Below are 24,276 nucleotides of genomic sequence, written 5' to 3' on the forward strand. Positions count from 1 at the left end.
AACAAAAATTTTCACATGTAGAAAATTTTTAAAATTATGCATGGAATTTTTAAAAAATAGATTTTTAGTTCTAATTTTTAATTAATAAAAAAAGTCAAAAATTGCTGAGTGTCGGCTAACTTAATTTTTATTTTATTAATTTATTTATTTGACATAAAAATAAAAAAAATTGACAGATAATTTCAGTGTCATATATTGCAATAGTAATTTGCAAACGCGGTTTGTTAAAATAAGCAATTAAATGCTGACTAAAATAATTAATAATAATAATAATAATAATAATGCGAGTCGTTGTACATGTGTATCAAATAATCACGAATTTGTCGTTACCACATACCAAAATAAATAAATAAATAAATATAAATATAAATAAAAAAAAATATATATTATCGTTAATAGTTCTGGTAATTACTAATTGTAAGAACTATAAAAGCCAATACATCTAAGCTTCCTAAGATTTATAAAAAATGGCACTCAATAATTATAAAATAATAAATATTAATATTAATATTATTTATTAATTGTTAAAAAGTTTTGCTAAGATAATTTAAAAGAAATATATAATAATATCTGCCTGTTAAAGTGCAAGCAGGTCGCATCCAAATTGATATTTTTGTAAACACTATTACTATTACCTAAGCTTATATTAGTTAGTAGAAGTAATTACTCACTGTTAATTTAAGTTTTAACTGGTACAGTAGGCCTCGAGGCGGTTTTAAAAATAATAATAATAATAATAAATAATAACGATCATATTTATACGACTAATAATAAATAATTACGCGGTTTTAATTGATGTCTATTTGGTAAATTAAATTAAAATATAAATAATTACCGCCTACATTACGATCGTTCATAAATTGACAATACGGAGTTATTAATTAATTTATAAATTAATTAATTTACTCGTTAATTGTAAATGTGGAAATATACATATATATATAAATAAATAAATATATTTGTGGCCGATTTCTGGCCTGAGATCGCGATTTTTATGCAATATTTAATAAATAATTATTGTAATAAATAAATAAATAAATAAATTATCAAACATATCGATGGTAATTAAGCGACATAATTTATATATTAATTTTTATTGATAAATTGACAAAGCATACAAATACAAATATAAATTAAAAATCGTTTTATATATCGTCTAACTCATTAACAAATGCATGATTTTACAAAAGCTCGATAGATAATTAATAAATATAATGTTGGATTATTTAATGTTATTTTAAATTTTGTTTATTTAAAAGGTACGTCGCAATTAGCAGTTGTTGTCATTAAACATTGTAAAACTTTAAATGAAAAATAAAAAGAAAATCTAGAATATCCAACTTATACTGAAAAAAAAAGTTTTTTTCCATTTTATCCTAATTTTTTTATATCCAATATATGTTTCTTAATATAAAAAAATTGGTATTTTTAATTTGTTTACATCATTAAAAAGTTGTGCTGATTCATAACAATTTATTGAAAAATTGCCTAGCTGTTTTATTACAATTGATATGATAATTTGGATGGATCCTTGGGTATGAAAAAAGTTACTGGAATGGGATTTACGTAATTAAAAATTCAATTTTTCAATGATTTAATTAATAATTAATTGAATTGAATTATTATGACTAATTAAATTTAATTATAATTAATTAAATTTTTTAATTTAATTCTAATTGATAAATTAATTTATTAATTATAATAAAAAAGATCCACAGTATTATAAAGACATCATTTGCATCTGTGTTAAATGATATAAAGTTGGCTATATTTTTATTTTGGTATTTGGCTGAGGACCCTTATTAAAAAAAAAAAAAAGATTAAAATGATTTAAAAAGATTCAAAAATTTGGAGTGAATCTTTTCAAATCTTTTTTTTTTAATAAGGAGAAGAAACCGAGTTTTTTAATAACTATTATACTTTATAGTGTAGGAAAAAAACTTTGGAATTCTCTACACAGGAATACAAGCTTCTTTACTGGCGGAAAAAATTTCCTGCATTGAAAAAAAAATTAACTTGATTCAAGAGAAAAATTCTTGAACCAAGAATATAATTTTGAAGAGGGTAATTGTCTTGAATCAAGACAAAAAATTCTTGAATCAAATAAAATTTTCTTAAATCAAGAAAAATTTCCTCAAATTAAAAATTTTTCTACTCAAATCAAAAATATTAAGTTCTTCAAAATTATATACTTGATTCAAGAACATTTTTTTTTACACTGATAAAAAAATTAACTTGACTCAAGAGCCAAAATCTTGAACCAAGAATACCATTTTGATGAAAATGATTTTTTTGAGTCAAGAAATTGTTCTTGATTTAAGTACATTTTTCTTGTCTCAAGAAATTATTCTCTTAACCAAAGAAAATCATTTTTTTCAAAATGTTATTCTTGGTTCAAGATTTTGGCTCTTGTTGTAGTCAAGTTAATTTTTTTGGTGACCGTCTCTTATTTCTCATGCAAAAATTTCTCGCGACAAAAATTGTCAGCAATAATTTCTTGTAAAATATTTTTTCACACAAAAATCATGATAAAAGGGCCATGTTAATGTTTTCTTTTAGAAATAATTGTAAATAATTGTGAGAAATTTTGGCGGGATTCCTAAAGGCGGGGAGCCAATTTTTTTATCAGTGTGTGTGGGTAGAAAAAAACTTTTTTTTTCAGTGTTATCTTTCTCTTGAATTAAAATACCGCGCTCTCTACTTTCCAAATTTCCATAACGACTACACAAAATTGAAAGCCTAAATTTAATAATCCAGGTGATAAAATAACAATATTTTTTTTTATTACATACTTAAAAGCGTATTATGAACACACATGACAATCTTTAGGAAAAAAAATTTTTCCCTAAACGCAGTAGCTTCTTTTATCTCTCCTACATATTTTTTTACAGTAACTGTTATTGTTATTATTACTATTATCATTACTCTCGAGTTTATCTTTGCAAGCCTGTAATTCATTCAGTTGAGTATTATGACGGCAATCAAACGAATCTTTGTCTTGTGGTAGACACCGAGGCACTCGTGACTGCGAGCTATGACCGCAAGCTTGTAGGCACTGCAAAATAAAAAAATAAAATAAATATTTATTCAGCGGATTGTTTATTGTAATACTATTTACTCTGAGCATTATCCTGCTTATAAACTACAAAATATAAAAAGACAAATATTTACCTGGGACCATCCCTTGTAGAGCCAATATCCTCGTACTCGGCAAGGAAACCCATTGCAGTTTTGTTTATTTACCGGCGCTTGATACGCTTTGCAAATACCGTGAGATAGCATTGCTCGATACACCAGCTGTTTATTTATATTGGTAACATTATTATCGGGAAACGATGAGTGAACACAATAAAGTTCCCTCCGCTGGACACCTGTCGATCCGCAGCTCTTTGAGCAGCCCTCCCACGGCCCGGTGATCCACTTAAACTGGCAACTGCGCCCAATTTATCAATCAATCTATCAACCAATTCATCGACAATAAAATAATTTACCTAAACGTGTTACACTTCTCCATCTGCTGCACCGGCTTCATTATCAACAGGCACTTTTTTTTGCTAACTACGCTCCCGGTTTTCTCGTTCTTGCAGGCCACAGTCCTGTACCGGACTCCTCCCCCGCAGCTCGCAGAACACGGGCTCCATCCTCCGGAGAACCACGAATAATTACTACGTTCTTCTCTCCTCTCAATTACGTATCGGAAATCAATCAAAACCGCGCCGCTTCTTCGGTACTCCGGAACCTTAATCTTTAAAAAAAAAAATAAAACATTTACTTCACTGTTAAAAAAAAAAAGACACTTATTTTACACAGAAAAATAAATTTATTTCAATCAAGTAAATAATTTTGAAGGACGTCAGTTTCTTGATTTGAGTAGAAAAATTCTTAAACTAAGAAATAAGTAAATTTTCCTTGATTCAAAACAATGAAACTTTTCAAAATTATTTTCTTAGTTCAAGAATTTTGCTCTTGATTCAATTTAATTTTTTTTTTCAGTATATAAAATGTTTTTGAAGCAAATTTCTGTGAATATGATTTTACTTTTTTAATATTTTGTATGATAAAAAAATTTTTTATAAATTATGATTGATAATAATAATAAACTAGCAACCTTGCAGTCACTATGTGACTTCTGAATTATAAATAAATAAAATTTTGCTTTATTAAATACTTTTGTTAAATTGCACTGTACTTTCTTAAATATTAACGTTTTTAAAGATATAAGCTCATCCCGTAACACTCATCAAGAGCTTTCATTTGAGTACCCACATGCATTTTGTTATATTTTTCATATATACATATTTATAATATATATAAATATATGAAAAATTGATGTGGGTACTCATTAAAAATTGAGACAAGGTGAGTTTATATTTTTAAAAATGTCAATAGTTCACAAGATGCAAGGTCATTTTTTAATTATTGACATTTTGTAAGATATAAGTTCATCCCGATGTTACACTCATCAAGAGCTTTCATTTGAGTACCCACATGCATTTTGATATATTTCTCATATATACATATATGTAATATATATATATATATATATATATATATATATATATATATATATATAGCAATATATAAATATATAGCAGCAGCAGTATATAGCAGCATATATATATATATATATATATATATATATATATATATATATATATATATATATATATATATATATATATATATAAATATATAAATATATGAAAAATTGATGTGGGTACTCAAATGAAAGGTCTCGATGAGTGTGACATCGGGATGAGCTTATATCTTTAAAAATGTCATTATTTCACAAGATAGCAAAGTCAGTTCTTAATTATTGACATTTTTTAAGATATAAGCTCATCCCGACGTTACACTCATCAAAAGCTTTCATTTGCGTACCCACATGGCATTTTTTATATATTTTACATATATGGTATTTGTAAAATATATATAATATATAAAATATATGAAAAATTGATGTGGGTACTCAAATGAAAGGTCTTGATGAGTGTAACATCAGAATGAGCTTATATTTTTAAAAATATGAATAGTTCACAAGAAAGGTCATTTCTTAATTATGTATCGAGAGATAGAGCATTTTCGAATGCAGCCTAAATACTTATCATAATAAATTAACACTAACAAAACCGATTCTATCATATGACTATCCTGGAGACAAAATTTTTCTTATTCTCTTAATAATATAGATAATTTTTTAATTATAAAAGGTTCAATCAAAAAAATTACTAAAAATTTCAAATTTATTACCGATACAGTAACAGGAGCCAAAGTAGGACCTCGCCCGTTGATTTTAAATAAATCCCTTATCTTCTTAATCCTGAAGCCGGTTCCCTCGACGATAATCATCGCCTCGGTGATTCCGTCATCAAAGAAAAAATCAACTGCGTGTTTTTTGCGCTTTCCATCGCGGAACATCAGTTTAATAGTTTGATTGCGGGTACAAATCAATTTTACCTCAATAAAGATATCGTAGGAGTCTGCCGGGACGATCGCGAGCCTGGTAGTAGCTGAAAAATCAATAAAAATAAAAATAACATCTACTATCTAGTTGAAATATAACAACTGAGCAAACAGCTAGTTATCTTAGCGATATTGTATAAATTAAACTCCCTGGGGACACGACAATCGCGCTCAATAATCTCTCGGTAGCTCGGAGCTATCGAAAAGTTCCTCTGAAGTTATAGTCGCGGTGGGTATAAGGTACCTCAACGCTAATGTTTGTTAAAAGACAAACTTCGGCTTTAACTTAGTAAGATATTACACGAGTACTTGCACATCACGCTTGAAAATACAATTATTGCATTATTGATTACCCTACATATAAATTTTATACATTCTCACACATTATTGTTATAGTTTAATGTAAGTATAAGAAGCGGCAACTTATATACCTCGGCGAATTTTCCGCTGGAAGTTGCTGCTGATAGAAGTACAAGTTGAATTATCTCCCTCGCAGTTTCCACAAGCGTCGAGTCGTTTTCCAGAGTACAACACCCGATCGCAGCCCATTGAATAGCAGCTCCCTTTAATGCAAATGTCTGTCGACTCGTAGGAGCAAGGCGTTCCGTCTGAGACAAACTCACTGCTGATGTAAACGCTCCCGGTCCCCGAGTTTCTGCATATCACCCGACAGTTCAGTTTATCATCCGCAATGTAATGGGCCACCCAACTCGCCCGTAATTTACTGTCACCAGTTCTAATACCTACTGCTCCCGAGGTTAGACGAGTGCATTGTTCTCTTCGCGGGTCGCTTTTTAACGGGCAATCTTCTTGGTTGCAAATTATCAATTCTTTGCTTGGTCCCTCGCAGTCTTTTCCACCAAAAGGTCTGGAATTTTTTTATTAATTTAATTTAACAGACAACTGAAAATTTTTATAACATTTAAATTACGGTAAAAGACCCAGTTATTAACACTGGCCTAGTTGTTGGACTCTAGATACATAATTAAGAAATGACCTTTTATCTTGTGAAATATTTAAATTTTCAAAGATATAAGCTCATCCTGATGTTATACTCATTGAGACCTTTCATTTGAGTACCCACATGATTTTTTCATATATTTTATATATATTTATATATATGAATATATGAAAAATATATGAAAATGCATGTAGGTACTCAAATGAAAGCTCTTGATGAGTGTAACATCAGGATGAGCTTATATCTTAAAAAATGCCAATAATTAAGATATGACCTTGTATCTTGTGAAATATTGAAATTTTCAAAGATATTAGTTCATCCTGATGTTACACTCATCGAGACCTTTCATTTGAGTACCAACATCAATTTTTCATATATTTTATATATATATATATATATATAAATGTATGAAAATGCATGTAGGTACTCAAATGAAAGCTCTTGATGAGTGTAACATCAGGATGAGCTTATATCTTAAAAAATGCCAATAATTAAGATATGACCTTGTATCTTGTGAAATATTGAAATTTTTAAAGATATAAGTTCATCCTGATGTTACACTCATCGAGACCTTTCATTTGAGTACCAACATCAATTTTTCATATATTTTATATATTTATATATATATATATATATGAAAAATATATCAAAACGCATGTGGGTACTCAAATGAAAGCTCTTGATGACCGTAACCTCGGGATGAGCTTATATCTTTACAAATGTCAATATTTAAAAAAGTACAGTGCAATTTAACAAAAGTATTTAATAAAACAAAATTTTATTTATTTATAATAGTTGCTAATATTTACTAATTTATTAAAAGTTGATTTTTTCTTTAATTAAAATAAAATTGCAAGTATCAATAACTTTTATCTCATAATAAAAAAATCTTAGCAAAAAAATTCTACAAGTAAGAATTGAAAAAAAATTTTGTATAATAATTGATTTGTTAAAAAATTTTAAATGTTTCCTAATTTTAGTCTAATTTAATAAATTATTTTAAAATCTTACATAGGATTGTTGCAATAGCGATATCGAACAATAACACCAACGCCGCAGGTCGTTGAACACTTTCCTTGGGACCAGAGACTCCAGCCGCCGTTTATTGAAATGTTTTTCTTTAGCAAAGCCAGCTGGAAGTTATTTTGGTCGATCGACTGGCAGTTGCCATCAACACACCGCTGAAAATAAAATAATTTAAATTAATGAAGACATAAACAAAGGAAGAATAAAAAGAAAAAGAAGTAAAAAGAAAATAAATGTTTTATCTTTATGACTGACTTTATTTTTCCCGCAGGGCGTCCCATTTAAAGGAGGTCCTTTCTTTGTTTTGCATAGTTTATTGAGGTCCTTATGAGCACACCACAGGTGGGCGCAGAGACCCATTAAATCAAGGCGCTTGCAAAGCTCGTACCCGTCCCCGAATTCCATGCGACACTGCTCGTCCATTGTAAATGTCTCCGGCAAGGCTTTTAAATATGTTGCATTATTCAGCTCCGGGTGATTGTTCAAGCACGTCCAGTCTCTGTGAATTCATTGCTCTCATTAAATACTGAGTAAATAAATAATTTAAATAGTAATTTAAATTAAAGTGGAGACTGCTCGCCTGGATCGATGGTGAAACTCGGTCCGGGAGCAGACTGACCAGTGGAACCGGTGGAAAGTCGCCGCGACGACAGGAGCCATCACGCTCCCGGTTACTTCGTCGGCGCAAGAATTATCCGCGGCTTTATCTCCGTCGTGAGTCAGTCCTAAACTGATTTAGTGATGAAGTTAAGTGAGACTAAGAAGCTGAAATATTATTTACCAATACCAACATGTGAGCGAGCTCGTGGGCGATGATAAAGGCACTTGTCAGACCTTCGTCACGGTTCAGCGCACATGATCTCGCTGGATCACACACGCCTGACACTGGAGCGTACCCAGACGGACCGCCGATGTCCAGTCTTGTTAGCCAGACTGCTACGTCGTGGGGTTTTAAAACTGATGAAAGGAGCTTTCGGTTCCACTTGTTGACGTTTCCTAGTGACTTGCGGGCATTGCCGAGATGTATCTGGGAATATTAATTATTATTCATACACAGAAAAAAAAAATTTCTTGAACCAAGAAAATTATAAGGAAGACCGAAGTTATTTTGGAGCAAGAAGAAATTTTCTTGGCTGAAAAAAATTTAACTTCGTTCAAGAAATTTTCACTTTATTCAAGAAATTTTCAGCCTTCTTTAAGATTTTCTTGACTTAAGAAAATTTACGCTTGACTCAAGACTTTTTTTCTTTCTATGTAAGAAAATTAGCCGACATTCAATAACAATCTTGAATTTTTTTTATCAATTAAATTACAAGTACAGAAATACGGCTGCCCAATTTCAAAACTCAGTAACTACCATTTACAAATTTTTTTTCAATTTTTCTTATTAAAAAAAAATTTGCCCGCCAAATTGATGAAAAATTTGATTTATAAATAGAAAATACTTAAATATAAATATTTTTAAGAAAAAGTCCTTGAAATTAAGGACTAAAAGGTATAAAAAATGCAGCAATACTAAAAAAAAATCAGGTATAAGAATTTTACTGTTACTGCGTTTTAAAATTAGGCAGCCGAATATTTTTAAAAAATTGTACAAATCTGGATGTGAAATTTTTTATTTCAATTTTTTTGTGATAATTTTTTCAGTAAAAAAAATTATTAAAATTTTTAGATGCCGGCTAATTTAATTTTCATAAAAAAATATGACATTTAAATTAGCACACTTTACAATTATTTATAAAAAATTGCATTTATAATTTTTTAAAGCTTCTAAAGATAGAATTTTTTTAAATAAATTTTTTTTGCTATAAATAATTAGTTAAAAAATTTCTAAAAATTATTTAATGTCTTTTAATTTCAGTATCTTTATAAAATTAATGAAATTAATCGGCGACTAAATTAAATTCTTAATAAAAACAACAATTTAATTCTTTTACTTTAAAAAATTTTGTCTCTTTTTAAAACTGCATGCAAATTATACAAATTTGAGACCTAAAATTCTTTAAAATATCTTATTAAAATTTTTTATTGTTGTGACACATTTTATTTTTTAGAAAACTTACCATAGAATCCTTTTTGTCGGCATAAAAAATAATTCTTACGATTACAAGCCTGAGATTAGCTTCAAGGGAAGGATGACTGTAAATTGCACTGACCTGAATAACAAAATAGAATTACGGTAAATATATATAACACTAATATTATTAATATTTTTAAAAAATTGCACTTGAAGTTTTACAAGTTTTTTACAAATGAAATTTTATTTGTTTGTAATAATTTTTTCAATAATAAAAAAATTAATTATGAAAATCAATTTAGGTAAATATTTGATAATTTTTGTAACAAATAAATTATGGCAAAAAAAAATTAACAAAGAAATAAAAAAAAAAATAAAAAATGCAATTTTTTTTTAATAATTTTTTGGAACAAATTTATTTGTTAAATTAAAATAAATTAATTTTAATATTAATAATAACTAATAACAAAATGCAATGAAATTTATTTGAGTAAACAGCGACTTCTATCCAACATTATTATTTATAATTATGATAATCTTAATTTCAGCTTGACAACTCGTAAACTTACGATGTTTAGTAGAGCGAAAATATATTGTTGTACTTGCTCGCCGTGGAATTCTATCACCGAGTAATCAACAGCGACTCCGAGCTCGAGCCATTGTGAAGGTGACGTCTTTGTATCACCGGGTGTAGGTCGTTCTGGAACAAAAAACCGTTTTAAATAAAAGCTAAAAAGTTTCATCAGACAGCGAAACAAAAGGAACATTAAACATTGGAGTACTTCAACTCGGTAAGTACACTTTATGAATACTTGCAATAATTAATTTTAGATCTTACCGAGATACTTGTACATCAGAAGTGAGTTGGTGAAGTTTAAACTAGACTTGTCTTCCTCACTTGGCTTCTTTTGGACGTTTGTTGGTCCTATGTTACGGTAAAGATCAAAAGTGTCTTCCGTCAAATCGTTGAAATTTCTAGAGTGTCTTTTGATTTTTGGCGCTCTGATTTCTTGGAGAATGTGACTGCCGTTGGTTGTAGGGTAGAGCGTCAATGTTTTTGAGTTTAAAAAGACAACAATGTAAAAATTGCCGTCGCAAATTGTAACTATGCTCTGAAAATTAGTTTTTTGGACATGACCGTTCAAAATTGTGCAATTTTCTGCAGATTTAACATTTTTCATTCCCAAAGTCGCGAAACGCGGGTCGGAAGATATCCAATTTATTTTCGGGAATGTCAGTCGACTGCTGACTCGAGTTTTCAGCGTCCAATTGCCCACCGAAACATAAACGTCATTAATTTTTGAGTCTATAGATCTGCGCAAAATTTTTGAAGCGGGGTTCAAAATTTTTGGAGAAACAAAGCCGTGATTTATAACGTGAATTTTGTTTGTTTCGGCGACAATTATTGCGTGCAAGGTGAAAATAATTGTGTGGATTAAAATAATTTTATTCATAATGAATATGAATATGAAATAGTCATTGCTGGATAAAGTAACACTGCACTAAATTTTTTTGATGATCAGAATATTGATAGAATTTTTTTTTATTGAGAGTAAAAACTTTGTTTGAGGCAAAGGGAATTTTCGGGGAGTGAAAAAAGTATATTATGTAAATAAAAACTGTAAAAAGTCACAAACGGTCACGTCATTGAAAATTATCCGAGCGAACAAAGAATAACGAAGCATTGGTTAATTGGTTTTGTCGACGTTTTCGTAGCGCCGACGGGCGTACTAACTGCAACTGGCAGCCACATGCTCGATTCTCGCAATAAATGGGAATGCAGACGTGCACTTTGGTGACGCTTGTAATGATAATAATAATCGTGGAAATAAAAATGCGAGTTACTGTACTGCAACTTCCAAGCTGAGAGAACAAGAGAGATGAAGATGCGAGGAGAGAAAGAGAAGAGTATCAAGTGGTTCGCTAATAAAGCACTCTCTGTATCTATATATACTGATACGGAGGCAGCCATCGCTGAGGAGAGACCGACCAGAACCATTAAAACTCTCCCGAGTATGTACCATGTGTACATGCAAATATTATGGCTAACATGGATAGAAATATTATAAATTTATTAATACTGCATTAGATTTTTTTCAATAATAAATGGTTTTTATTTTGTAAATATAAATATGCAAAATATTTTTGAAAGCTAGCCGTTCCACCTGGAACCAATCGGAACTTTCAATAGGGAGTCGTGGTTACCCCAATTCGAGGAGAACGCTGGATTGGCTGGAGATCCAGGTGTATATGGAGAACCAGGCTGACTTGGTGAATAACCTGGAGCACTTGGTGAATAGCTTGGAGGGCTTGGTACATAACCTGGAGGAGATGGACCGTAGCCAGGTGGTGAAGGTGTTCCGTATCCTGGTTGAGAAGGTGACCCATAACCTGGCGTTGATGTTCCATAATTTGGTGGTGAAGGTGTTCCGTAGCTTGGAGGACCTGTAGGTCCACCATAGCCTGGTGGAGAAGGCGACCCATAACCTGGTGTTGATGTACCGTAACTTGGAGGACCTGGAGGTCCGTAACCTGGTGGAGACGGAGTTCCGTAACTTGGAGGACCTGGAGGTCCATAACCTGGAGGAGATGGAGTTCCGTAACTCGGAGGAGAAGGTGTTCCATAACCTGGCGTTGATGTGCCATAACTTGGTGGTGAAGGTGTGCCGTAGCTGGGAGGACCTGGAGGTCCATAACCTGGAGGAGACGGCGTTCCGTAACTTGGAGGTGATGGAGTTCCATAACTAGGTGGGGAAGGAGTTCCAAAACTTGGAGGAGATGGAGTTCCATAACTAGGAGGTTGATAAGAAGGAGGTCCAGGGTATTGACTAGAAGAAAATGTTTCATTATTAAATAAGAATTGCTAACAATATTTAAGGAGGTACTGTGCAAAATCACTTTTGTTAAAATATTCTTCAATTTTTGAATACGCGTACTTTTAAATGTCCTTTACATGAATAAATTTTTTTTAATAGTCCTTGCGGTGCTAATTTTCGAAATATTAGCAATTAAAAATCGTACATTTAAGATGTATTCCCTATCCTGACCGTAGTTAGAGTGAACATTTTATTAAATAACAACCATACTTTTCTTAGGAATTTTTTGAAAAACTGAGAATATTTAATTGAAGTTATAACAAGTATTTTTTATCAAAAATAACACAAACGAGCGGTGTTCATTTTTTTATAAAAAATGTTTGAAGTTAGTGACTTTCGATATTTTACGTGAGTGGAAGTAAGTGAGCGATAGTCTGTAAAGAGTGGCAATACTAGTGCTTGAGAAAGAAAATAATAGCCATAACCTATTGGTGTCTTTTTTTTGCCGCAATACCTCCTTAAAACTTGAAAAATAAAGAACCTAACCCGTAAGGAGTGGTGGTTGGAGGCGTCGGACTAAAGGTATAACTGTAACTCGAAGATGACGGCTGGATAGTGGTGTATCCTTCGTCGGGATCATTCGAAGTTTCCAAATCCCAGAACGGCTCGGAACAGGTCCCGTTGATGCACCTCTGAAATGAAACTCAACTGACAAATTAAGGATGAATTTGCTAACAAGAATTATAGAATTATCAGGACTAACCTTCCCTCTGCCACAAGGCGTCCCCTCGAGTGTCTGGGTCATGCGGGTCATGCAGCTGCGTCTTCTGCTGGCAGCTCTATTGCACCACAATTCCATGCAAGGATCTTTAACGGTAACTCTGATGCAGAATACCCACCTAAATGAATTAAAAGTTTGATTATTGTCAACCACCAGCTCCATCATCCTATTTGCTATCTCCCATCTTCACCTCGATACTTATTCTCCCATATTTCCATAAATTTAATGGCTATGAATAATTATCAATTATTACCCGTCTCCAAACTCGATGCGACACTGGTCGTCTAGCGAAAATACCCCCGGCAAATATGCGGTTGTTTCATCGGTCGTCGGCGGTCGGTCCAAGCATGCAAACTCACTAGAATAAAAATCAAATTAATTATCAATTATCAAAGAATTTCCATTTTACATGTACCTACCCTATAATTTCATTGTAGTGCTGAACTGAGCACGAAGACCAAGTGGGCGATGGATTAACAGCAGGCATCGTTTTGGACATTACTGTCGCGTGAAGCAGAGCTTCTGACGCGCAGTAATTGTTCGTCTCAATCTCTCCGTCGTGATTCAGGCCAACTCTGTTATGAATTTTAATGTAAATTTTAGTTTTCGGACAATGCATATTCTTGGTAACTTCGTTACTGGGTAACTTTGTTTGGAAACTCACAAATGCCCGATACCGTGAGCTATTTTTATCGCTGAAACCCACCCGACATCTTGGACGAGAATGCACGACCTCATTTTATTGCACATGTACGGCCCCGGGGCTGAAGCGATGTCGGTCCCCAGAGGGTAGTGCGTGTACCACAAACCCATGTCGTGTTTTTCTTTTGAGCTGTCGTGGATTCGTCTGTTCCAAAGGTTTACATTGTACAGCGGGTACTGCATGTTTCCTTTTCGCACCTTTTAATTATTCAAAAATCTCTCTATTAATTTTCATCACCATTAATTTAAATTTTAAGAAATAAAATATACTCACTGCACTGTCCTCAGGATTCGGGTACATAATTAATCTCTTGATCACGATCTTCGTGAGATTGGCGATAGAAATTTTCCTGAACAGCGAGCTGACCTGTTTGTTAAAAGAACATTTGATGAGTTGCTTGTAAAAACATACAAGAATTTTTCTTTTTTTAACAAAATAAATTTACAATATTTAAAATAGTATAAACGTATTGTTCGGTGAGTTCGCCGTGATATCTAATAACATCGAAGTCCACACCAATTACGATCTTTATCCATTTGCTCACAGAATGTCCTTTGCGAGAATTTCGCTTCATGATGCGGCCTTTTAGGAACGGCCTTGCTTTGTCCTCATCGTACCACGATCCTGACAATTGATATTTATTAATTAATTGAATACAATTATTAATAATTATTTATTTATTAACTAACTTAAAAATTCTTGTTATAAATTATTTAATTATTAATAATGGAAGCGTATAAATTTTTTTTTTGGTTCAATTACTTTAAAAAAAATTTAATTTTTAAACTTTCTGCTTTATAAATTATAAAATTTAATTAGATTTTTTAAAAACTCACGAAAGGGATGAGAACTTGACCCTGAATGAGGAATCGAAGCTTCGGTCTGTTCGTTTCCCAGCCGATATTGAGACTCTAAAGTATCAAAATAATGCGGGCTCGCAACATCCCCAGTCATATCGAAGTTTTCCCCGGTATCGCAGATAGTGACTACTCTTTTTCTTCTTTTCCCGCAGCCTTTTACTATTCTATAGGGCTGCTCAGTGCTGGTAAATTTGGTACTTCTTCTCGTGCGATTTCGGTGATGATCGTAGTTTCCGGGGCAAGAAGACGGGCCCAGTGTCACAAACCTGCTCCCCGAGTTGTCCATTTGCCAAGCAGTGCACTTTGGAGTGTCTTCTCCTTAAATTAAAACAAAAAAATAAAAATTCAGCTTACAAATCTTCATAAATAACAGAATTTATCAACTGTTGGTAAATTTATTTAGAAAAAAATTTTCAAGTATAAATTATTATTTTTATAAATATTTTTTAGGAAGAAATATTAAATTTATTAAATATTTATTTTATTTATTATTTTTATATTAAAAAAATCAATTTAACTAAATTATTAATATTTTTTTTATTTATTTAAATTATAAAATATTTAATTAAAATTTTGCAACTAAATTTCAATTCAAAGGTCCAAATAAATGTTTTTTAACAATTAAAATTTTTTAATTATTAAAAAATATTTATTTCCTTAAAATAAATATTTTTTAATTCCCAAAAAAATATTAATAAATTTTTACTAAAATAATTTGACGCTAAAAAATAAACAAAAAATACCAACCATAAATTTCGTTGTCTTCCTCAAACTTCTTGAACTGACTTTTGTCCTTCTTGTCATACCTGATCTTTATATCCTCCAAAAACGGTTCCTTAGTCTCGTACAAAACATGTCCCCCATTGACTTTCGTCGGCTGAAGGAAGAAAGTCTTCTCCCCAAGCTTAAGCAGCCCGTAGAAGTGATTGCTGCAGATAGTAACAGCGACATAAGAATCCTTGACTCCTTGAACTTCTCCGTGCAAAGGAAGACAGTGCTCCAGTCTCGGGTGACTCTTTTCGCCTTTTGGCCTCTTTTTGGCCCCGGAACTCGCCCACTGGACTGCGTAATCCCTTGCTACGACCAAATCCCGGTTGAATTTGGTCTTTAGCGTGAGATTTTTGACGTCAATATAAAAAACTTCCGCGTCAGTTTCTTCATAGTTTAAATTGGACCTCTTAAATCTGCGATTTACTTCCGAGTGGGGGACTACTCGCGGGTGGACTTGTTCACTGTCGCTATTTTTTGGTTTTTCACAAACTGAGTTTGTAATTAAGCCGAGAATGAATATTAGAATCAACATTTTTGGATTAAAATTGCAAACTACACTGAAAAAATTAAATTGAATCAAAAGAAAAATTTTTGAAGGAATAAAATAATTTTGAAGAAGTTTAATTGTCTTGAATTAAGACAAAAATTTCTTGAATTAAATAAAATTTACTCAAATTTTCTTAATTTAAAAATTTTTCTACTCAAATCAAAACAAAAAATTCTTCAAAATTACACAATTAAAAATTTTGTGTCAAAAAATTTTAAATTAAAAATTTTTATATTAAATATTTAACATTTTTTTGTGTTAACCTCCATGGAAATAATATATATTTTGGATATATTAAAAATATATGTCATTTTATATTTTGAATACAAATAAAATATATTTATTATATACGTGAAATATATAAAAATATATTTCACGTATATTTCAAATATATTCTAATTACAGTACTTTTGGCCGTTTTTTGTATATAAAAAATATATTTCTGATATAAGAAAAATATACGCAAAATATATTTTTTTTGTATGATAAATATAAATGTCGAATATATAAAAAATATACTCAGGATGTATTTTAAATATGAGCAGCTTTATATAATGAAAATATTTTCCAGACTATATTTTTTATATATTTTACATATACTTAAAGTCTATAGAACAAAATTGACAGCTCGAGATTTTGGATTTTGTTAACTTGAGAACATTTGCAAGTGCATGGTTACAATGTTTGTTCCGGAAAACTTTAAACTAGGCCAGTTTCTTGTACAGTTCAAAATCTCGGACTGTCAATTTTGTCCTATAGACTTCAAGTATATATTTTACGTATATTTCAATTATATTTAAAATATTTAAAAAATATAGTCTGGAAAATATTTTTATTATATAAAGCTGCTTATACTTAAAATACATTCTAAGTATATTTTGTATATATTCGACATTTATATTTATCATACAAAAAAAAATATATTTTGCGTATATTTTTCTTATATCAGAAATATATTTTTTATATACAAAAAACGGCCAAAAGTACTGTAATTAGAATATATTTGAAATATACGTGAAATATATTTTTATATATTTCACGTATAAAATGAATATATTTTTAATATATCAAAAATATATATTAATTCCATGGGGGAATTTAAAACAATAAATATTAAATCAACACAAAAAAGTGTTAAATATTTAACACAAAAATTTTTAACACTACACTGAGGAAAAAAAATACTTATATTAAGAAAATTTTCTTGATACAAGAATTTATATTCTTAGCTCAAGAAATTGTTAAATTGATTGAAATAATTTTTACTTAATTTAAATAAAGCTATTCTTTTGTTTATCTACTATCCAAAGATAAATATTGATGTTCTTTTCTTCAGAAATTAATAATTAATAATAATAACAATAGAATTTTTTACCGTCAGCTATTTTCTTGAGCCAAGAAATTGTTAATTGAGCAAAAGTATTTTTTTTTCTCAGTGTAAGTTTTTTGACGCAAAATTTTTTACTGTGTACTTACTTGACTCAAATAAATTTTTTTTTCTGTAAATATAAAATATAAAATTGCGTTAAAAGTTACAAGCGAGTGAAGGAATTAATGTAACCGAGTTACTGGAGTAATTAGAGCAACTCTGAAGGTATAACTTCCCTTGATGTCGATCAATCATTCAGATTGATTTTGCGGGCATTTAAGCGTTAATAAATCACTGAATTATGGACGTAGTTATAGTTATAATTAAAGCGAGAGTGTAACTAGGTTTGCGTTTAAGGTAAATAAAAAACAAGATTTGATTAAATAAAGAAACGTTGGTGGTTTTATTGATGTCACGCAGGATAGAGAGTAACAGTAAGTACGGCTTGCAGCACTAGAGTCAATACAAAACCGATTTCCCTGGTGGTGAGATCCGCGGCTGTGCCTTTTCCCGTGTTGCAGTAGGACTTTTCGCAGCAGTCGGTGCATGCAAACAGCTTTGTCCGCTCCCCGATCACAATGCATCCTGGCTCGCATTTATTTGTGCAATTCCGCTCCAACGCCCACATCATCGGCTCCGATGTCGAGTTCTCCGTGCTCAATGTAAACGAGTATCTTTTTACCTACAAAAGACGGCCGAGAGTTTTTATGTCAGAAAAAGTTCGATAAAAAATGGCTATAAATGTTTTTTTGGTTTTTTGGAGGCTTCAAGAGAACCGATTTATTTTTATTACTTGTAGTATAAAATTGATAGACGCTTTTGTGAAATTTAAGGGATTTTTTGAAAAAAGATGCATTGATTAATTATTTAGTTGGAAAAATATTCAATTTTTCTTTTTAATTACATTTTTTTCGAGTTATTTTTATATTTTTATACTCGCAATAATCACTATAAAAAGTTTTGTGGAAAAGATTGCAAAATTCTATTTAAATTTTCATATTTTCCACAAGATTAAGAGGAAGAAATTGGCGAAAGTTTGTTTGATAAGAACTTTGATGCGTTGTAAAAAAAAATAGGTCACTAAATTTAAATTTGTCTGAGAAGTATCATTTTAATACAAGTTTGAGGTGCAATTTAAATAAAATTTAATACGTGTCGAAAAGTTCAATTTTAATAATAATAATATTAATTTTAAAAAATGATACTGAGAACATTTGCCACTTTTGGGATTGCAATTGAACAAATAAATTTATTCTAAAGAATTTTATTTAAAAATTGTACTTATAAATTTTCTTGATGAAAAAAATTTGCCTTCAGTATCATTATTAAAATTAATTTGAAAAAATTATAAATAAAAAAAAATAATTAATTAAAAACTAGTCACTATGTAACTGCCATGACTTCTGAACTATAAATAAATAAAATTTTGCTTTGATAAATAATGACTGTTGTTAAATTGCACTGTACTTTTTTAACTTTTAATATTTTTAAAGATATAAGCTCGTCCCAATGTTACACTCATCAAGAGCTTTCATTTGAGTTCCAACATGCATTTTTGATAAATTTTTCATACATACATATATATATAATATATATAAAATATATGAAAAATTGATGTGGGTACTCAAATGAAAGGTCTCGATGAGTATAATGACGAGATGAGCTTATATCTTCAAAAATATCATTAGTTGACAAGATAACAAAGTCAGTTCTTAATTATTGACATTTTTTGAGATATAAGCTCACCCTGACATTACACTCATCGAGACCTTTCATTTGAGTACCCACAACAATTTTTCATATATATATATATATATATATATATATATATATATATATATATATATATATATATATTTATATATATTATACATATTTATATATGAAAAATATATCAAAAATTCATGTGGGTACTCAAATGAAAGGTCTCGATGAGTGTAATGCCAGGATGAGCTTATATCTTTAAAAATGTCAATATTTCACAAGATAAAAGGTCATGTCTTAATTATTGACATTTTTTAAGATATAAGCTCATCCCGATGTTACACTCATCAAGAGCTTTCATTTGAGTACCCACATGCATTTTGATATATTTTTCATATATACATATATATAATATCTATAAATATATGAAAAATTGATGTGGGTACTCAAATGAAAGGTCTCGATGAGTGTAACATCGAGATGAGCTTATATCTTTAAAAATGTCAATATTTCACAAGATACAAGGTCATTTCTTAATTATCTAAAAAAACCGATTTTATCATATGACTATCCTGGCCACAAAATTTTTCTTATTCTCTTAAGAACATAGATAATAAAATATTTACCATACATTGCCGTCGATCATCTTTGCATTTCTTCTTAAGCCAAGTATAGTTACTATTTGGATTAACGCAATGCTCTCCATCCTTGATAGTGTCACATTCATAACAGTTCAAATCATTGGCACGTTCAGTGGCAGCATGAGTGCGATGTTCAGTGGACAATAGCTGTCCAGCATCGACTGTCACCATGAAAAATAAAAAGCACATGCAAAATAACAATAACAATACTGACATATATAGTTATAAAATAAAATTACCTCTAGACAGGTGCACGAGGGTAGTCAAAAGTGCGACGGAAATGAACAGATTAGTGTGATGCATGACTTTATCCACAACAAAAATCCTCCTCAAGAATCAGTTCTGGTCATTCCAAATCTGAGACTCGCTCGTTCACAAACTCAAAAATATAATCATGTGGGTTTCCCAAGACCGAGAAACATCCGCGATAAGTTCCGCCATTGTTGCGCAATCGCACTTTGCAAGCTCGCCCTCGTACTCGAGACCCAACAATCGATAACACATGGAACAGAATTTAAGCACTGGGGCAATTCATGTATATACCTTCTATTCCTTCACCCCTCGTTCTCGTTCTCGGTCTATTCTGTAACCTCATTGTAACTGCTGTGCGTCTACAGCTGGATTATGGATATTATGGATATATACTCCAGGATATTCCGGGTTTCCCATTAATTTTCCCAGATCCAATGACATGCGTCACTTGATCGATCCGCTTTACGACACCATAATCTTAATTAGATATTAGATCATGCTAAATTGCTTCATTAGCATCTAAGATTAATTTTTAATCGATAGAAAAATCGTTTTCTTCAATTGTGACCTTCACATTGACAATTTATTGGGTTTTTCGTCCTTATCAACATCATTGATAATTTTATGGTTGAAATTGGCGGTTTGAATCAGTTTAAAAGTTCCGAAACTTTGATAATTAATTAAAAGGTGGCAAGTACACAGAACATACTGTAGTTTATCTGTCCTTTCTTCTTTGAAAGTACCATGACCTGTCTTACACGAGTTAAGGTGACGAAATTTTATCTCTAAAGGGTTTCAACGCTCAAACTTTGCCGTTAAATTATTACTTATTGTACAAATTTAATTTTTGTTTTTGCTGGGACTTATAAAAGAAGAAATATTATTATTATTGCACAGAAAAGATAATACTTTAATAAATATACTTTAATAAAAGATAATACTTTTAATAAAGATAATTTTATTGAATAAATACTCACATTTTTAATAAATAAAAATCATTTCTTATCAAATCAACTCAAAAATCATATTTTTTAGCTAATTTTTTATATCAATTATAAAAAGCTTGTAAATTTTTTTTTTTAGTCTCTAAAAGTTAATTTAGCAGTTAGAAATGATTGTTTTTGTTAAATTTTGACTTTTTTCAATGATAAAAATTTTGATTTAAAAAAGAAAATATAAGTATTAATTTTTAAAATAATAAATAATTCATAGCAATAATTTTTTTTCTCTCAATAAATCATCTATATTATTAAGAGAATAAGAAAAATTTTGTTCCCAAGATAGTCATATGATAAAATCGGTTTTTTTAGTGAAATTTACTGTCATTACAAAGATCTTGACTTGAATTTGTGCCTTTTCACGGTTTCATGTCATTCTCACCGATAGTCATTTTATAATGATAAGTACTTAGGCTGCATTCGAAAATACTCTATCTCTAGATACATTAATTAAGAAATTTCCTTGTATTTCGGGAACTATTGGCATTTTTAAATATATAAGCTCATCCCGATGATGCACTCATCAATTTTTCATATATTTACATATATTAAATATATGTATATATGAAAAATATATCAAAAATGCATGTGGGTACTCAAATGAAAGCTCTTGATAAGAATAACATCAGGATGAGCTTATATCTTAAAAATATATCTTATATATATTACATAATTAAGAAATGACCTTGTATCTTGTGAATTATTGACATTTTTAAAGATATAAGCTCACCCCGACATTACACTCATCGAGACCTTTCATTTGAGTACCCACATCAATTTTTCATATATTTTATATATTTATATATATTATACATATTTATATATGAAAAATATATCAAAAATTCATGTGGATACTCAAATGAAAGCTCTTGATAAGAATAACATCGGGATGAGCTTATATCTTAAAAATATATGTTATATACATTACATAATTAAGAAATGGCCTTGTATCTTGTGAACTATTGACATTTTTAAAGATATAAGCTCACCCCGACATTACACTCATCGAGACCTTTCATTTGAGTACCCACAACAATTTTTCATATATTTATATATATATTATATATATGTATATATGAAAAATATATGAAAATGCTTGTGGGTACTCAAATAAAAGCTCTTGATAATTGTAACATCGGGATGAGCTCATATCTTTGAAAACGTCAATATTTAAGAAAGTACAGTGCTATTTAATACCGACTGCAAGTTTGCTAGTTTAAATTAAAAATTTCATCTAAAAAATTCCCACATTCTCTAAATTAACTTAATAGCCGGTAAACTATTCCAGAAGGTAATCGCAACCGGGTTAACAAACTTTTGATAATGACGTTGGCGTGGATAAAGGGAGCAAGTGTGTATGTTGAGTGTGGTTTCTGCAGATGAGGCTGTTTATAATTTACCCTGGACATTAAACGTCATTGTGAATGAGAAATTATTAAATTGGTTGTATGAGTAGACGGCGTTACGCGTTACGTCTCAAGCCCCAGGTGGATCAGAGATCCAACTCAAGAGTAAACTTTTAATTAGAACATATTGTCCGGTGGGAGGATGGAAAATGTTTCGGGAGTATCGCCCTCAAATGGACGAGATAATTTTGTTTTGAAACAACCTTCGCCTTTTCAAAAAAAAAAAAAAAAAAAAAGTTCTGCACTTTTATTGTAATTTTTCAGACAAAGCCGGGCATTGTACTTGCGTAGCTATGTATGGAGAACAATGGTTGAACTTTGCAAAGATAGTAACCGTTGTAAAATCGATTTTGAGTCATCGGAGCTCGAGTACATTTTCTATGCTCCGCTCGGAAGTTCCCAGAGTCTATCCACATAAATTCTCAAGCTTGCAATGCAGAGAGGAGTAACTAGATCGCCGATAAATCCCTTTTTTATTCCTCGCGGTTATTTATTCGGTAAATTTATTCATAGTTCCAAACTTTTGGAATATTACAAGCAACAATTTTTGTAATTTAATAACATTAAAAAGTTTTATTTATCGGCAAGTTTATCAATAAATTTAATGGATGGAAATTTATATAAGTTTTCTTTGGAATCTTTGGAAAAAAATCCCTCGGCTTTCATCGCGAGCTGTCAGATTAATCGTGATAATGAAATAGTGCTCGGAATTTTATTTTTGAAACTCGGAAATTTACTTATAAAGCTTTTAAATTAAATCTCTGAATTTTTATAAAACTTTTTTGCTTTAAAAAAATTCTATTTATTTATAAAAACAATTTTTTTAGTCACAGTAATTTTATGTATTATAAATTTACATAAAATTTAAGATAATGGTAAAAGTGGGGCTTGACCTAGTTCTCGTCGTAAAAAGTTTAAAAATTAACTTGATGTTTTTTTCTTGAGCAAATTAATAATGTAAATAAATTTTGGTCCAAAAAATTAAATTCTATAATTAAAATAAAATTTTCAGTCAAAATTGCAAGCAAAAAAAAATTCTTAATAGTTTCCGATGTGAAAAGTTTAAAAATTAACTTAATGTTTTTCTCTAGAGCAAATTAATGATATAAATAATTTTTGGTCCAAAAAATTAAATTCTATAATTAAAATAAAATTTTCAGTCAAAATTGCAAGCTAAAAAAAATTTTTAATGGTGGTTTTAAATTTTTATTGATAGATTAAATGGATACAAAATTTAGAGTGACATTTTAATAAATTAGCACTGCTTTCAGTCATTCCATAAAACCAAAAACAGTATTAAGAGGGAGCTTTGATAGCCAGTAACGTTGGTCCCAAGGGTATCAGGCTCGTTTGGCAGGTATAGAGTTATATTATACAGGCGTATAGTGGTTTCGTCCATGAAACATTATGTCGCGGACCGCGAGACATCCTTTGGTAGCGTGCACCAGATATCGATCTTACAAAAAGCTCAAACTATAGAAAAGCACGTTGACCTGGCCAGACTACAGTGAACCCAATTGATTATCCTATACTCTACTACTCATAGTATGCAGAATCAACAATATAAATATAAACAAAAGTCACCAATAATTTCATTTTATTTTACTGAGTTTATTTCAAGACAGAGTAACTGAAAAATTTTCATTGGTTCACAGAAAAAAAAAATTTACTTGAATTAAGTAAATAATTTTGAAGAATTTCATCCTCTTGATTTGAGTAGAAAAATTTTTAAACTAAGAAAATTTTTCTTGGTTCAAGAATTTTTCTCTTGATTCAAATTAATTTTTTTTTCTGTGTTAATTTTTGGGTCTTTGTAAGTAAACAATCTAATTTTTTATAAATATGCACTGAAAAAACATTAAATTGATTTAAAAGAAATTATTTTTTAGAATTTTTTTATAATTAAATGCAATAAAGCTCTTAAAAATTAATTTTTTGATTAACAAAAAATTATTTTGGGT

At 30.2% G+C, this 24,276-nt stretch overlaps 2 protein-coding genes across 2 annotated transcripts; both read right to left on the minus strand.

The window, feature by feature from the left end:
- Positions 1 to 2,761: 2,761 nt before the first annotated feature.
- On the minus strand, positions 2,762 to 15,949 carry LOC123271517. The gene is made up of 22 exons (XM_044737865.1): positions 15,375 to 15,949; positions 14,604 to 14,945; positions 14,213 to 14,391; positions 14,041 to 14,133; positions 13,729 to 13,964; positions 13,484 to 13,639; positions 13,318 to 13,422; positions 13,047 to 13,182; positions 12,830 to 12,975; positions 11,621 to 12,295; positions 10,306 to 10,964; positions 10,037 to 10,167; positions 9,514 to 9,606; positions 8,242 to 8,477; positions 8,031 to 8,180; positions 7,706 to 7,949; positions 7,436 to 7,605; positions 5,895 to 6,331; positions 5,251 to 5,510; positions 3,492 to 3,745; positions 3,172 to 3,433; positions 2,762 to 3,055 (listed from the first exon to the last, which is right to left on the minus strand). Exons 1-22 carry the CDS (start codon positions 15,928 to 15,930, stop codon positions 2,846 to 2,848), a joined length of 5,730 nt encoding a protein of 1,909 aa, XP_044593800.1. The 5' UTR covers positions 15,931 to 15,949; the 3' UTR covers positions 2,762 to 2,845.
- A 1,744-nt stretch (positions 15,950 to 17,693) lies between these two features.
- On the minus strand, positions 17,694 to 20,134 carry LOC123259448. The gene is made up of 3 exons (XM_044719993.1): positions 19,899 to 20,134; positions 19,645 to 19,820; positions 17,694 to 17,996 (listed from the first exon to the last, which is right to left on the minus strand). The coding sequence occupies exons 1-3, from the start codon at positions 19,960 to 19,962 to the stop codon at positions 17,727 to 17,729; spliced, it is 510 nt and encodes a 169-aa protein (XP_044575928.1). The 5' UTR covers positions 19,963 to 20,134; the 3' UTR covers positions 17,694 to 17,726.
- Positions 20,135 to 24,276: the final 4,142 nt, after the last annotated feature.

The sequence above is a fragment of the Cotesia glomerata genome, linkage group LG1, assembly GCF_020080835.1.
Source record: "Cotesia glomerata isolate CgM1 linkage group LG1, MPM_Cglom_v2.3, whole genome shotgun sequence".
NCBI classification, from domain to species: Eukaryota; Metazoa; Arthropoda; class Insecta; order Hymenoptera; family Braconidae; genus Cotesia; species Cotesia glomerata.

Coding starts and splice junctions, on each gene's coding strand:
- LOC123259448 (XM_044719993.1), bottom strand. CDS start 19,962: ATGCATCACACTAATCTGTTCATTTCCGTCGCACTTTTGACTACCCTC. Junction 19,821..19,898: donor CCTCGTGCACCTGTCTAGAG/GTAATTTTATTT, acceptor TCATGGTGACAG/TCGATGCTGGACAGCTATTG. Junction 17,997..19,644: donor ATGATCGACGGCAATGTATG/GTAAATATTTTA, acceptor CGTCTTTTGTAG/GTAAAAAGATACTCGTTTAC.
- LOC123271517 (XM_044737865.1), bottom strand. CDS start 15,930: ATGTTGATTCTAATATTCATTCTCGGCTTAATTACAAACTCAGTTTGT. Junction 7,606..7,705: donor CGCCCTGCGGGAAAAATAAA/GTCAGTCATAAA, acceptor TTTTATTTTCAG/CGGTGTGTTGATGGCAACTG. Junction 3,434..3,491: donor GAGAAGTGTAACACGTTTAG/GTAAATTATTTT, acceptor AATTGGGCGCAG/TTGCCAGTTTAAGTGGATCA.